Source organism: Myotis brandtii, unplaced genomic scaffold, assembly GCF_000412655.1.
Source record: "Myotis brandtii unplaced genomic scaffold, ASM41265v1 scaffold535, whole genome shotgun sequence".
NCBI classification, from domain to species: domain Eukaryota; kingdom Metazoa; phylum Chordata; class Mammalia; order Chiroptera; family Vespertilionidae; genus Myotis; species Myotis brandtii.
Window position 1 is genome coordinate 3,131,917 of NW_005369964.1, and position 14,371 is coordinate 3,146,287.

Genomic DNA, 14,371 nt, shown 5'->3' on the forward strand with positions numbered 1-14,371 from the left:
CTCTGCGTGCGTCCGGCTCTCGCTCTCGCTTCCTTCCTTCCCGTCGTCCCCCGGCTGCTGGGGTGAAGGCTGGGCGGCTTTTCTGTTCCTCTCTCTCCCGACTTCAGGGGCCGCCCGGCCCGGCGCCCGAGGACCAGACCCCCCGCGTCTCTCCCTCACTTTCCAGTTAATAAAAACAGTGGTTGAAAATAGGTCATCTCCCTTCCCACGCGCCCTGGCCATCCTCCACACGCTCCGTGCCCTACTAGGGAGAAGAATTCAGTGCCGTGGAGTTTGTCATGCCGGCACGGAACTCTCCCTCCCCGCGGCTCCGGCCCGGCGGTGCAGCTCTGCCTCTCCCGTTTCCACCCGGGGAAAAGGAGGCCGCCCGTGGCGTGTCAGGCGCCGCTTGCTGCGGGGGCCTACCCCCTGCCATGAGGTGACACGTTTAGGATCCCTTGAAGCTGTGGTTCTCAACCTCCTGGCCCTTTAAATACAGTTCCTCCTGTGGTGGCCCAACCGTAAAATTATTTTCGTTGCTACTTCATAACGGTAATGTTGCTACTGTTAGGAATCGTCAGGTAAATATCTGATATGCAGGATGGTCCTAGGCGACCCCTGTGAAAGAGTCGTTCGACCGCCAAAGGGGTCGCGACCCACAGGTTGAGAACCGCTGCGGGCTTGAAGGGTATGGTTTTGCTTTTTTTTCCAAACGAAGGCGGCGATGTTTCCAGAGCAAAACCACCCTTGAAGGGTGCTGACAGGCCAGTTTTGCTTTTAAGAACCTCCGGAGAGCTCTCCTGGTGGCAGCGGGCCTGCCCCTAGCCGGGTTGGGGTGCTGGTGCGGTGCGTTTGTCATGGCTCTGAGTGGGCGCTGACACGTGTGGATCTGACCAGGAGTAAACATCCCCCCCATGTTCTTCTTCTCAAAAGTGACCCCACTGTTACTTCAAAACTGAACTAGCCGGTAATAATCTCGGAGAGGTTTCTCTTACTCTCTCATGTGAATACATTGAACTCGAGAGTAAAAGCAGCTTTCCTCTCCGCGGTTAATATTTTGTCAGACTCGCTCGAGCCGCGATGGATTTTGTCTGTGCGTGTGGCGACCATGCGTGCAGCCCTGCCTTCCCAAGTTAGTCCCAGGGGCTGCTGTGATTGGGATTTTGGTCAGGTTCCAGCAAGTTAGGGAGGAGTTTTTCTCTTTCCCAAGAAAGTAGTTTGCAGAGCTGAGTTCTCCAACAGCTACAGAACCATCTCTTTATTGAGATCCCAAACCTCCTCGGTGTTCAGCCTCCTGCTACCCCTTCCCGTGTGCCTTGCTTTCTCTCTGTATCCCTAACTGTAAGTTACTGTCTGAAATGAAACTCCAGCCCGAAGGAGTGAAATGGTTACTGCTTCTCCTCTCCTCTGTGCCCTAACTTCTCTCAGTGCTTTTCTCCTGCGATAGGAATGACGGTGGACTGAAGGGTTGAAACATTTATGCCCGCGTGTGCTGTAGAAGTGGAAGTTTCTGTCCAGCTCTGCCCATTCTGCTCTGCCTTACACTAAGGTTGTCATGAAGAGAGGAACATTGTGGAGCTTCTTTCTCTTCCGGTGGTGAACATTCAGGCCGCATCTTAAATGACAATTAAAACTTCACTTTCGAGGCCACTGGGAAGTGAGGAAACGGAAGGTTGTATGCAGATACTTTTCCATTCTAAAGATCAACTTAAGGTTTTTGTTTTGAGAATGGCTTCCTTAATATCTAGAAGAGAATGACAAAGGAGATGACAGCTAGGAAAGTATCAACATTAGCACAACTGAGGCTTGCTCATAGATGATGATTGAAGTCAGTGAAAACCAGGTACTGTGCTCGTGCTGTGTGGGGTTTTAGTAAAAGTAGGAGTAAAAAGTCTTATCTGATAGTTTAGGGTTACTTTTTCTTTTTTTACTAGATATCAATTTAGTTTGAAGTATTTCAAGTCCTTTAAAATGTTTGAATTACAAAGTCTTTTTCTTATCACTAATCTGAAGTAGCATTTAGAAATGTGACTAATAATAGTGTCCTTTTTTTGCGTGTAGTTTGATGACTATCTTTCACTGGAAGGATTTTTATCTTTAGAAACTGGTTTGTCTGTCCTTGGCTGCTGTGCATGGTGCTTCTGTTGGGAGTGGGGAGGAAGAGGTTCAGCGAGTTTCCTCTCCTTGTTCCTAAATCCTGGGAATGGAGCCTAGATTTAGTTCCCCCACAGAGGAATAACCATTTATTACAATGGCAGTAAACATTTTCAACACCCTAGTGAATATATCTGTATTCTTAGGTTATTGTAGAAGTTGCTTGTGGCCAGTTATTTGCTTTCTCAATTAGCTACCATTCTGTTTGGGCCAATATATTGATTTGCCGTGCATCTTTTTTCTCTTGCTACTGTCATAGAAGTGTTTGTCTTGGGTATCCATTCATCCTGTCATATTTAGCAGTTGAGTATCAGAGAGACTAAGGATTCCTTGCTTTTGAATTTTGCTAGTTTTCACTTTTGTTGCATTTACAGGTGTATCTTATTTGGCAAAACTGACTTCTCTACATTGAAAATTTTTTTTAAATCTCATTTTCCTACTTGGAGATGTTAAATATTTTGATCTGCAAATGTAGTTAAATCACATGTTTATTCTCAGAGTAAAAACACTAACAAAACATTAATACACATAATACATTTTTCTATTACAAAGGAGTTGTTAATGTAAAAACATTCAAACCTGTAAAGAATTTTTGTGAGTTTATTTGAGCCAAACTGTCGACAGTTTCTGGGAAGCAATATCTCAAGGGACTGGGATAATGCTTCAGAGAATGGCAGTTTTTTAAATCTATTTTTATACATTGCAATTAAAGGAGGGGATGTAGGTGGGTTCCATGAAATCCACTGGTGATAAATTAGAGAGGCGGGAGAAAGCACAGCGGGGAAACCTCTGGGATTGGATAAAAAGTAAAATGATAGACACATACTTAGGTGGGTGCAGGATAATTAGCAGTCTACAATTAACATGATAACATTAACAATGAAGGAATTTATGGTCTCCTGTCCTGGCGCCCGGGGCATTTGGTTGTGGCCCAGAGGTCGAGGAAAAAGGGAAGTTACATTTCATCGGTATGTTATCTTAGATGCAAAAAGATAATAGGCTCAGTTAAGGTAAAAATTGACCTTGTCAGGAAAATACCGGCCTAGGACATGGCTACCCACTGTAACTGCTTTTAGTTAAAGCTTTAATTTCAGACCATCCTTTGTGGTTACTTTAAGTCTTTTTAAGTTTGCAACACTGCCATGCAGGCCTTCCCTGAGCTTGTCAGGTTAGCACAGGGGTGGGCAAACTTTTTGACTCGAGGGCCACAATGGGTTCTTAAACTGGACCGGAGGGCCGGAACAAAAGCATGAGAATTTTTGTGAGTTTATTTGAGCCAAACTGTCGACATATGCCGGGAAGCAGAACCTCAACGAATTGAGATAGTGCTCCGGAGAATGGCAGGGTTACATCCGTATTTATACATGAAATTCATTGGTGACAGATTTAAGGAGGTGGGATTAAGCGAAGCGGGGAAACCTCTGTGATAGGATAAAAAGTAAAATGTTGGACACATACTTAGGTGGGTGCAGGAACAATTAACATGACAAATGAAAGAATCTGCTGCATCTGTCCTGGGCCCAGCACACCTGGTTGTGCCCCAGGGGCTCCATAAAAAGGGAAGTCACAAGTTACCCAGACATCCCAAGGACAGTTATCATAGATGCAAAAAGACAGGCTCAGTTACGGTAAAGGCTGACCTTATCAGTGAAGATATCGGCTTAGGATGTAACTGCCCACCATAACTGCTTTTAGTTAAGGTTTAATTTCAGGCCATCCTTTGTGGTTACTTTAGGTCTGCAAAACTGCCATGCAGGCCTCTCCTGAGCTTGTCAGGTCAGCATGTGGCCCCTTTTCGTCCACAGGTACGGTCTTTTTTTTTTAGTTTTATTCATTTCAAACGGGCCGGATCCGGCCCTCGGGCCGTAGTTTGCCCACGGCTGGGTTAGCATGTGGCCTCCCCTCCCTCCCCAGAGTTGAAGCTTTAAAAAAATATATATTACTTGTTAGGTTTAAGGAAAAAAGCTTAATTAGCACAATTGGCAAGATTAGAAGTCCTGCTTTTTGTTGTTAAATTCACCCGGTAACTCAAACCGAGATTAGCTGGGTAGACAGATTTCCAGGTGGGGAGTTTCCTCCAGGTTTTGGAAATAAACAGATCGCAAAACAAGAGGTAAGGTAAGGTATTGATCATTTCAACTGAAATAAGTTTGAATGGAAGAAAAATGATTCAAAATAATATAAAATTCAATATCAAAGTTAAGACTAGAATTCTTTCTCAAGAAAGAAAGTTAATTAAGAGCTGACAGTGGAAGACAAGTGCGACACACCGAAGTGAAAAATTTGAAAGAGATCTGAGGGATACTGTTTACCAAGCAAAAGAACAATTTCACACGCCCAGGCTCAGTGATGGGGTACAGAGGGAGGGGATGGCAGGGGGACTGAGCTGGAAGAAATGCTTTCACTGTTTTTGAAGAGCTGGAGAATTGTCTAGAGAACGTAAATAATCAGGTGTCTGCATGGAGCGCTTAGTAAATGTGCAGTATTTTAGGTTTATTACCTATCCCCCATCCTGTGTTTCACTCTCCACTTTTAGGATACAATTTGTTAGAGCATGAGGTCTAAAACATTCTGTGACTGTGTGGTTTTAAGGTTTCAATCTCAGTAAAAGGGCATGACTTTAGTACCAATAGTTTTCTGTGAAGCACAATTAAGAGGTTAGGATTAGTGTTGAAAAAGACTCATTAATGTCGCTTTTACCATAACGTGTTTACTGATGACTAATAAAGTTCTCGTTTGTTGAGTGTAATGCTTTAGTATCGTTCCATGTCATGGTTACTGAAGTGGTTTCTGCAGTTTTTCCGTCCGTGACAAGACTGTGGCCTTGCGAAGATGAACGTGGGCTCTCCGGGATTGGGCGGAAGCTCATTTGGAAGTTTTGCTCCCATTCCACATTTAAGCTGAGGCCACTCCTGTGTATTTGAGCAAGCCAGCAAAATGTTCCTATACTTTTAAAGGCTGAAGAGAGAAAAACCTTCACTCTAAGGCAGCAGTTCTCAACTTGTGGGTCGCGACCCCTTTGGCGGTCGAACGACCCTTTCACAGGGGTCGCCTAAGACCATCCTGCATATCAGATATTTACATTACGATTCAGAACAGTAGCAACATAACAGTTATGAAGTAGCAACGAAAATAATTTTCTGGTTGGGTCACAACATGAGGAACTGTATTTAAAGGGCCAGAAGGTTGAGAACCACTGCTCTAAGGGAATACTGTTATTTTGAATTTCAGAAATGACAACACACTTTTAGACCCTTATAAGTGGGTTGGTTTTGAGCTGAATCCATGAAATATCAGTAAAGTTTGCCATCAAGGTGTGCTGTGAGGCTGTGCCACCACCTGAGTCTGTCACCTTTCATAAAGTTAATTAACTTCCCTAAATTTCACCTTTCTCATCTGTAAAGTGGACATAGTATCTATCTTCATTTATTGTATGAAATGCTTACCTCAACTCTAATATAGTAAATGCCCAAATGACACAGTTTTGACCAAGGCAGTCATGCTGGGAACCTGCAGTAGGACTCTGTGGCAGGGATGACATAGTTCCAATAGCCTAGAAACAGCATGAAAGTTAGCATGAATACTTGTGTTTAGGTTCAAAAACTCAGTTAATATAACACATCTGTCTTGCCGAAGATCAGTATATGTAACAAAAGATTTTAGTTGACTACCATTTTTATCCCAAAGGCTGTGGGACCACCTCTCACTCACCTTTGCATATCAATTTAGATACTCAAGGAATGTGCACTGAACGAAGGAATGCCTTCACTTGTTCACGTGGCTTGTGGAAAAGCTGGTGCAGTAATAGACCTACAGCTGCAGTTATATTAGTAACATTTCCTTGAATTGAGTTCCAGGAAGGCAGCAGTCCCACTGCACTGTGCCCCTCTCAGAGCACATCTGAAAGGTTCTGTTGACTTAGATATATTATACTTCAGTGAACAGTATACTTTTTTTAAAGTGGCTTTGTCCACTTCTGAGAAGTATGTCTTGAGGGCATGTTAAGTCTGGAGACTTAAGAAGGCTCTGCAGGGCACAGAAAGCTGTCTTCAAAAATTTAAAGAGTGGCTTCTCGTTTAAGGCAGAATTGGGACAGGCGAAGGGAACAGTGAATTTTCCAACAGTGTAGGACAGGACTCCCAGGTTGAGACTACCTCGGAGGTGAGGAGCAGCAGGTGTGTGGGGAGCCAGGACACCCCTCAGAACATTGGGTCTCTGCCTGCCTCTGCCACTTGAACCTGAGGTGGTGCACTTGTTAGGGATGACAGGCTCTGCCCTGCCTCTCTCAGGGCTTTCAGACGGAATTTGACAGTGGTTAGCAAAGCACTTTGACAGTGCTAGCTGCTACATCACATCAGACGTCGTTGTTTTAAACATTTGCGGGGTTGAGGGTTAGCACAGGTAACTCCAAAGGTCTCTTCCAAACGTGAAATTCCATAATTCTAGAATCCGTATGGGAGAAATGTGGGTGGTTTCAAGGTAATTTCTTGACAGATACAGCTATTCCTTTATACTTCCTAGTTTTCTTTTTCCCTATCAGAAAGATATTATAGGAAATGATTACTAGTGTTCATGATACCAAATGATTCTTTGCTTTATGAAAGGTGTATTTTTTTGCAACTTCCTTTAAATAGGAATCTCATTTTACTTTAAGTGTATTTACAACTTAATACAATAGCAGTTTAAAACTAAAATCATTAATGTATCAAAAAGTCAATCAGAAATTCAAGTATCTCTAAAATTGTGTAAATTAGTGGAAAATAGCAAGAAACATCTGTATTTTTTTAAAACATCAAGTTTGGATATATGTATACCTATTTCTATCTGTATGGACAGCCCAAATTATTCTGTATGAAGATTTCAAGGCACTTACATGTAATGTATAGGTCTACCTTCATCTTTGTACTTAAGTACCTCCTGAGTTGAAATTAATTCCACCTTCTTGCCTGCCTGCTTGCCTTGATTTCTTGGTACTTTTGAGTTGTGGCCCTTTAGGACCCCCTTTGATAGAGATTGGAATGATGGGTGTTAGTTAGCCACTTAAACTGGTAAAAATTAGCGTGGCTTGACTGTACTGTTAGTCCCTGCCACCGTGCAAAGTGAGAACACATTTCTGATACACACTAGTTTCAGTTAGCATGGTACCATGCAACACGAAGGCTGTATATACTTTATCAGTTCCTGTAGGAGAGAAGAAAACATCACACAGTTAAATACTTTTTAATCTGGGAGTGCTTTCATTTTCCTAAGCCATCATCCTATAATTTGTGCTTTTAATTCAGAATGCAGTAATCTGATCCTAATGGCCTGCAAAGTATTTTAGTGAGATTCTTTTCTTCCTACACAAAGATTAGGCAGGCTCTCACACTCCCTTCAAGCACGTTTTACAGCTGGGTGCCTGAGGTAGGGGGCCGTGCTCTCCTTCAGTCAATCCAGCTGTAAAGTTGGATGCATTGAAAAAAAGCAGATGCTGGGTTTGTGCTAAGATTTCCCAGATAAATTGCCAAATAAGTGTAATCAAAAATGTTTATTCTAGTTTTGTTTAGTTGAAAGCAACTGAAGAAAAATACAAATATACATCCTTTCCATTTAGAATTTTTGAAAAAAGAAACCTCACGCAGCTGAATTCCATCTCTGTCTGTTCAGTATGTGTGAACTATACTTTGTAAAAATGGGTTAAGTAAGCATCCAGTACTCTCCCTCCCCACCACCCCAACCATCAGGCAAGGTCCCTAAATGCACTTTATCTTATTTTTCCTGACCCGCTTCCACTACACAGATTATACGTAAAAGGATCATATTGGTCAGAAGTGGTTGTTGATTACAGATGCCACTTGCATATTAGGGATTTAAATAATAATTGAGTATGCATTTTATCGTCTTTAAAGTTTGTTTTATTTCTTGATTTCGTTCTTTGGAAATGTAATACTTTGTCTTTTCATTTCTTTGCAGTCAGAAAATGGGTAAGAAGAGTCGAGTAAAAACACAAAAATCAGGCACTGGTGCTACAGCAAGTGTGTCACCAAAGGAAACCTTGAACCTGACTAGTGAACTACTGCAGAGTAAGTTGTGCTCTTGGCCTTCCCGCCTTTCTGTGGGGCGTGTGGTTTGTACTCCTGCATCTGCAGTGCTGCTTGGGAACATCAGCTGTCCCCTGAAGCATGAAGTTAGCCATGTGACCTGGGCAAGTTACAGTACCTCCTACCTCGCAGTCTCCCACCTGTAAAATGGACTGCTGCTACTTATGGGGACCGTGTAACTATAACGAAGCCTGGATGACATACTGAATGTGAAGCCTCTGTGGCACAGGCTCCCAGAACGTAGGCTTCCCTGGGCACCAGCAGACAGCAACAGTCTCAACTGTTTTTAATAGTGTGGCCTCAGACCAGTTGAACCCCTCGGACTCTCAGTGTTCATCTCAGTAAATAAAGACCACCTTGGGAGTGTAATGAGGACCATGTGAGCTAGGGCACGTGAGTGTGGGTTATGGGCTGTTAAGCCCAGGGCGAGCAGCATGCCTCTCAGAGAGCAAGCCTTTGGCATGGCTTCCTTATGAAGATGGCTCACCTTTTTCAGTGATTCAGTGATTATTTTCACATGCTGATGTCATGCGTTGTTGGTTCAGGGAAGTTAAATATCTTGCTTTACTAAGTTAGTATAAACTAGTAACTTGTTTTTTAATTGTAAATTTAAATTGGTAGTATGTATATTTCAAATTTAGCTGTGGTCACTCTATTAACTAATTACATCTGTATCATTTTCTTTGCCCCTTATGTTTAGACTAGAGGCCCGATGCATGAAATTCGTGCAAGGGGCTTGGCCCTTGAAGCTCCAGCTTCTTCCAGAAAGTCATCCAGAAGGATGTCCCAAAGGTTGTTTGGCTGTCCGGTCTAATTAGCATATTATGCTTTTATTATTATAGATTATGTGACAGCCCAAACCCCAAATAAAAATTTAGTTTTCTCTCCTTGACAAACAGGCAGCAACCAAGTCTGGGTTGGGTCCCTCCCTGAGTGCTCCCATGAACACCTAAATCCCCCTCCCACCCAAGAGCAACGTGGGCCTTCCACAGAGCAGTGATGTACTAAATGCTTACCACCTGTCTCCCCCACTAGCCTGGAGGCAGCTTGAGGACAGGCTCTGTCTTGTATTCCAGGGCCTCAGCCAGTATTTGTGGATGGAAAAATGTATAAGACTGGTCAAACTTAATAGTTATGAGTCAGCATATAGCTATTGTTAATTATTTACCACATATACTCCTTTCCTTGGAGAACAAAGGGGGCCAGGAGGTTTAGCAGGGGCATGGGAAGGGCTCTCTCTTTAAACTGATACACTTGTTTAAAAAGGAAGGGGCTGTTGGCAGGTTGGGTGGGTGCCCTGTGCATAGCCTTCCGAAACGCCTGCCTGGGTCTCGGGTGTTGGTCCCTCAGTTCTGGTCCTGCTGTAGAATCTCAGCTTCTTTTTTAGCAGTGACTGTGCCGGCTCTTTTTGTGACTCCCCCAGAGTGCTTAATATAGCGCCTTACACATGGATGTGAAATGTTTGTTGATGAATTGTCCTTATGTCCAATTTCCCTTAGGGAGCCATTGTTATGGGGTTTAACTAGAAAGAAATGTTAACTTTCAATATTACCTTCTTTTAACATCTGGAAGAGTTTTCAGGGCAATGTTTTGCATTTTAGCATAACTTTTTAGATTTTCCTGTTCACAAGTATGTTCTGAGGAAAATGTATCAGCAGCAAGAAAGAGATAGATGTAAGCCAGGTGCAAACACTTAGGTACTAGAGTCACGGTTGAATAGGTGGCATTTAAATTGTGTCAGAGGGTTTACATGCTTTGAAAAGTATACCTGATTTATGCTTCTCATGTTTATCATCACAGCTGTAGTATCTTTGTCCTTTAAAAATAAATAAATCAACAGCAACAACCCAAATCCTCCTCCTTCTAAAGACCACAGGTTAAGTGGAAGGAAATGTTTGAGACTGTGGCTTTTGTGTTGCAGAATGCAGTAGCCCTGCTCCTGGCCCAGGGAAAGAGTGGGAAGAATATGTGCAGATCCGGTCTCTAGTGGAGAAAATACGGAAAAAGCAAAAAGGTACATTTTCTGGAATGATATTTTAAGAAAATTGTGCAGAGACTTGGCATAGGTCAGAAAGGTGTTGAGAGTAGTTACAGTCTGGGTTATTCATCCTCCCTGCTAGGTCCTTGTCGAGGGAGGGGCTGCTAGGCTGGGAGACATCGGACTCTCCGGAGCCTCTCATTTCTGAGATGCCATCACCTGCTCTGGGAGGGGAAAACCGTTGAGTTTTAGGGGGGAAATGTTTGTTTCTGGGAGCTAAAATGACACAACTTTCATTTACCTTTACTCTCTGAGATATGTATTTAAATCTGTTTGCCCATACTGCTTCCTTCAGGGTTTGGGGTCAGTCTCTAATGCTGTGCATGGCCAACACACACGTATATACTGATTGGTTAATGTTTATCAAGATTTATGATGAACTCAATCATGTTTTGATTAAAAAAGAGATGTAGTTCTGTTTCCCAAGCTGTGTTTTACAGGGTATATTCAGGAGACATCAGAATGACTCTCAGCCAGGCTGGCAGTGGGGCCAAGTATCAGATGAAAAAGCCTATTCAATATTCGTATTGTTTTTGTTCTATAAAGCACAAAAAGTTAAGATTGGTATTCAGGGCCACATGGGAGGTGGAAGGAGAAGGCATAATAAGTAGCCTGCCTTTAAAAGGATGAGAAAAACCTACTTGGGCTCCCTGTTTGTTTATTTATTGTCATGGAAGTGAGTCAGAAGAGAATTTATTTGCTCTCTGAAGCAGGAGCTTTATGGTTCCCCATGCACACCTACAACATGCAGCCTTCGGGTTAGAATTCAGCGGTTCTCAACCTGTGGGTCGCGACCCCTTTGGCGGTCGAACGACCCTTTCACAGGGGTCGCCTAAGATCATCCTGCATATCAGATATTTACATTACGATTCATAACAGTAGCAACATTACAGTTATGAAGTAGCAACGAAAATAATTTTATGGTTGGGTCACAACATGAGGAACTGTATTTAAAGGGCCAGAAGGTTGAGAACCACTGGGTTAGATGGTCTCAAATCCCACACAGTGACAGGCCCCTTTAGGGGGTGTTTATCTGCACCAAGTGTAGACTGTGCTAATCCTGGCTCACCAGACATGGGGCTGAAAAGTTTTGTATATCCTGTGTGTCTTCTGAGTAGAGACTGTGTACTATAACTGACACCGAAGTCAGGCACTCATTTGTTCTCTAAGTCTTAGATTTTCCTAACAAAAGCAGTTTTCTTCAATTAGCAAGGATATGCGTACATAGCCTGGCAATGCACCATGCTAGGTGATCCTGCGCCACACCTCTAGTTGACCTTCAATCACATGGTGGTGACACGGCCATGGCACCACAGGGCTAACTTCCACGCCCTGCTCCTCGTGTTTAATAAAGTTTCTGTTCCTCTCCCTTTATTCATCAAAAAAATAATGGTTTTTCCTATGCATGGCTTTTCATCTTTAAATTACTCCACAGAATTCTGTTGCAGAGCTCTCCAGTTTTGTGCTCTTAGGATCAGGGCTCATCCTTTACACACGTCTTCTTTTTTTTCTAATTTGTTTTTTATTTTCTTAATTATTACTTTTTAATTTTCAACTGAGGATATGTTTACAGATTTTTAGAAAGAGATTAGAATGAGAGAGAGAGAGAAACAGCAATGTGAGAGAGAAACATTGATCCATTGCTTCCTGTACATGCCTGACCCCACAAATGGGGTATGACTGTAAATCCAACCTTCAACCTTTTGATGTACAGGACAACGCTCCAATCAACTGAGCCACCCGGCCAGGGCACGCACATTGTCTTGTGTGCATGTGAGAACTACTGAGCTTTGTTTTCATGGGTATTTTGTTAAAGCAAATGTGCATGTTATAGGTGGCACGCTGACTTACAGGGGAAGCTGCTCTATGCATCTGTAGTAGTTGTGAGGGCTTTCCTAGCAGTCAGTATTCATACGACCTGGGATCTGTAATATTTCTCTGTAACCCACGGGGACGTTAGGATTTTAATTCACCTTTCCTGTCACTATGTACTGTGACTATCTGGTGATTAGCTTTGATTTTTTTTTTTTTTTTTTTAAGATTGGAGTGCTTTACTATTTCCTGTGTTAGTTATGGTCTGTTTTTATTTTTTATTTTCTGAGAGTAGCATGAATGATATTTGTCCTAAAAGTAGCTCTTGTTTTGTAAAACATGGATTGATACAGGTCTGTCTGTTACTTTTGATGGAAAAAGAGAAGATTACTTTCCTAATCTAATGAAATGGGCCTCTGAAAATGGAGCTTCGGTTGAGGGTTTTGAAATGGTTAATTTCAAAGAAGAGGGCTTTGGTTTGAGAGCCACAAGAGATATCAAGGTGAGTTTATAAATTGTTGGTCTGGGGGGGAGTCTAAGTGTGTCTGGATTGTGTCATGTAGAGGACACAGGACGTGGAGACATACCTTGGGCTTGTTCTGAGTCTTGTGGGTGGGGGAGGGCGAAGGTGCAGCCAACACTGCCCCTCCTGCTGCAACAGTCCTCTAACTGACCCCCCTGTTCCAGGCAGCCCCTTGCTGCTCATCCTCATTGGGAGCTGTGCTAATAACCAGTGACCGGGGGCAAGTCAGCTCACATTTCTGGGCCTCTGTTAGGAGACCATAGAACATGCCAAGGGATTCTGAGATTTAAATATAGAGAAGGATGTGGGTTCAGGTGGTTTGCTGACAGAGCACAGAACTACATCCTGTGCTTGATTGGATGTAGGTGGAGGCGGGGTTGGGGGTTTGGCAGTGTAGGGGATGCTTACCAGTTTTCTGGAATGGGTAACAGAGTGGTTGGAGGCACCACTTACTGGACTGGCAAATCACGGCTGATAGGAAAAGAAGAGAAATATACACGTGCTGAAGGACAAATGCTTTTCTTTACTCTTGGTCCTTCCAGATGGAGGGAGCAGCCTCTCCTGCCTATCACTCTTGCCTCTCACTCCTGCCTCTCAACAGGAATACTCTGATGATTTTGGGAGAAGGAACTGGGGTTGGTCTTTCTCAGTGAGAGCTGCTGCCCACATGCGTTCGCTGTGCTGTGCTCTCTCCACCCTCTAAGTTTTCCAGGGGCCGGCCACACGTGGGGAGGCCTCTGGGGTTCCAGTGCTGCCTGTAACTAGGTGGGAGGTCTGTCTAATTCTGGGATTCAGTAAGTGGTATTTTGGGTGAACGTCTGTTGGAGTCTTGTGTCTCTCTCATTTGGTTCAGAACTTGGGGAGAGGAAGTGGGTGTTAGTTATTAGATCCCCTCAAACTTCTAGCAACATTTTTGGCCAGCTGGTAGTTACCCTTTCAATGATACATTGTTAAACTGGTTTATTAGATGTGTATTAAATAATCTAGTATGCCAACGTACCTTGCTTATTATACCAGGCTTCCAAAACACACAGGTTCCTTCCTTCATGCTGCTTATAGTCTGTAGTAAGGGACAAGGCACACATAAACGTAATTCAAATAGTAGATAAATAGACGTTGGTAAACAGCAAGAGTAAACGGGATAGCACACATGCTTCTCATGCATCAGACGAATAGCATCGTTAGTGTGGATTATGCCCTAAATACCTTAGCTGTGGTTGGTTGTCACTAAGTGCATGTTTTTGAAAAAGCTTTATTGAAACTGTTATGTAAAAAATTGCACATGTTTAATATATACATTTTGCTGAGTTGAAACATCTGCATGATACCATCACCCTGGTCAAGGTACTGTATAAATACACATACAGAACATACTGGAAAAGGCATTTCATTGCCAAAACATGTGTCTTGTGGGCTTGTGTTTTTGCTAGTAACTGTCATGTTTTAAAGACAGGCACATAGAAGAGGGACTGTTACTCCAGCTTGAAACATTGTAAGGTATTCTACTTCACATGGGTAGAGTCAGGTTTTTGTTGGAGGTAGAAATTTTGTCTTGTTTTTAGCACTTACAAATATAAATACAACAAAGAATAAAATAAACACCTTTGTGCTTTACCCCAAGTTGTTATATTTGCTTCAAATTAGAGTCGAAAGTTTCTTGTGGTTGTCTTCTCAGGATATATAGTTTTTCTACTGGAGACAGGATTTTAAAGCAGCTTCCATTTATTTAAAAGCACCATAAATGCTTACAGTTGAGGTACTTTTGGGAACTAAAAATGTGGTGCT

The 14,371-nt window shown here is 42.8% G+C and overlaps 1 protein-coding gene across 3 annotated transcripts in view; it reads left to right on the plus strand.

Moving 5' to 3' along the window:
* The first annotated feature begins 1,433 nt into the window (after window positions 1–1,433).
* SETD3 (SET domain containing 3) overlaps window positions 1,434–14,371 on the plus strand; it is a 58,149-nt gene continuing 45,211 nt past the window's right edge. For 2 of the 3 annotated variants that reach the window (XM_014549055.1, XM_014549057.1), the window contains exons 1-4: window positions 1,672–1,822; window positions 8,086–8,195; window positions 10,135–10,227; window positions 12,417–12,565. In XM_014549055.1, coding sequence (XP_014404541.1) covers window positions 8,093–8,195; window positions 10,135–10,227; window positions 12,417–12,565 — 345 coding nt within the window. In that variant the 5' untranslated portion in view covers window positions 1,672–1,822; window positions 8,086–8,092. Of the gene's footprint in view, window positions 1,652–1,671; window positions 1,823–8,085; window positions 8,196–10,134; window positions 10,228–12,416; window positions 12,566–14,371 lie in introns of those variants that run through there. The other variant, XM_005877881.2, reaches the window with a different exon arrangement.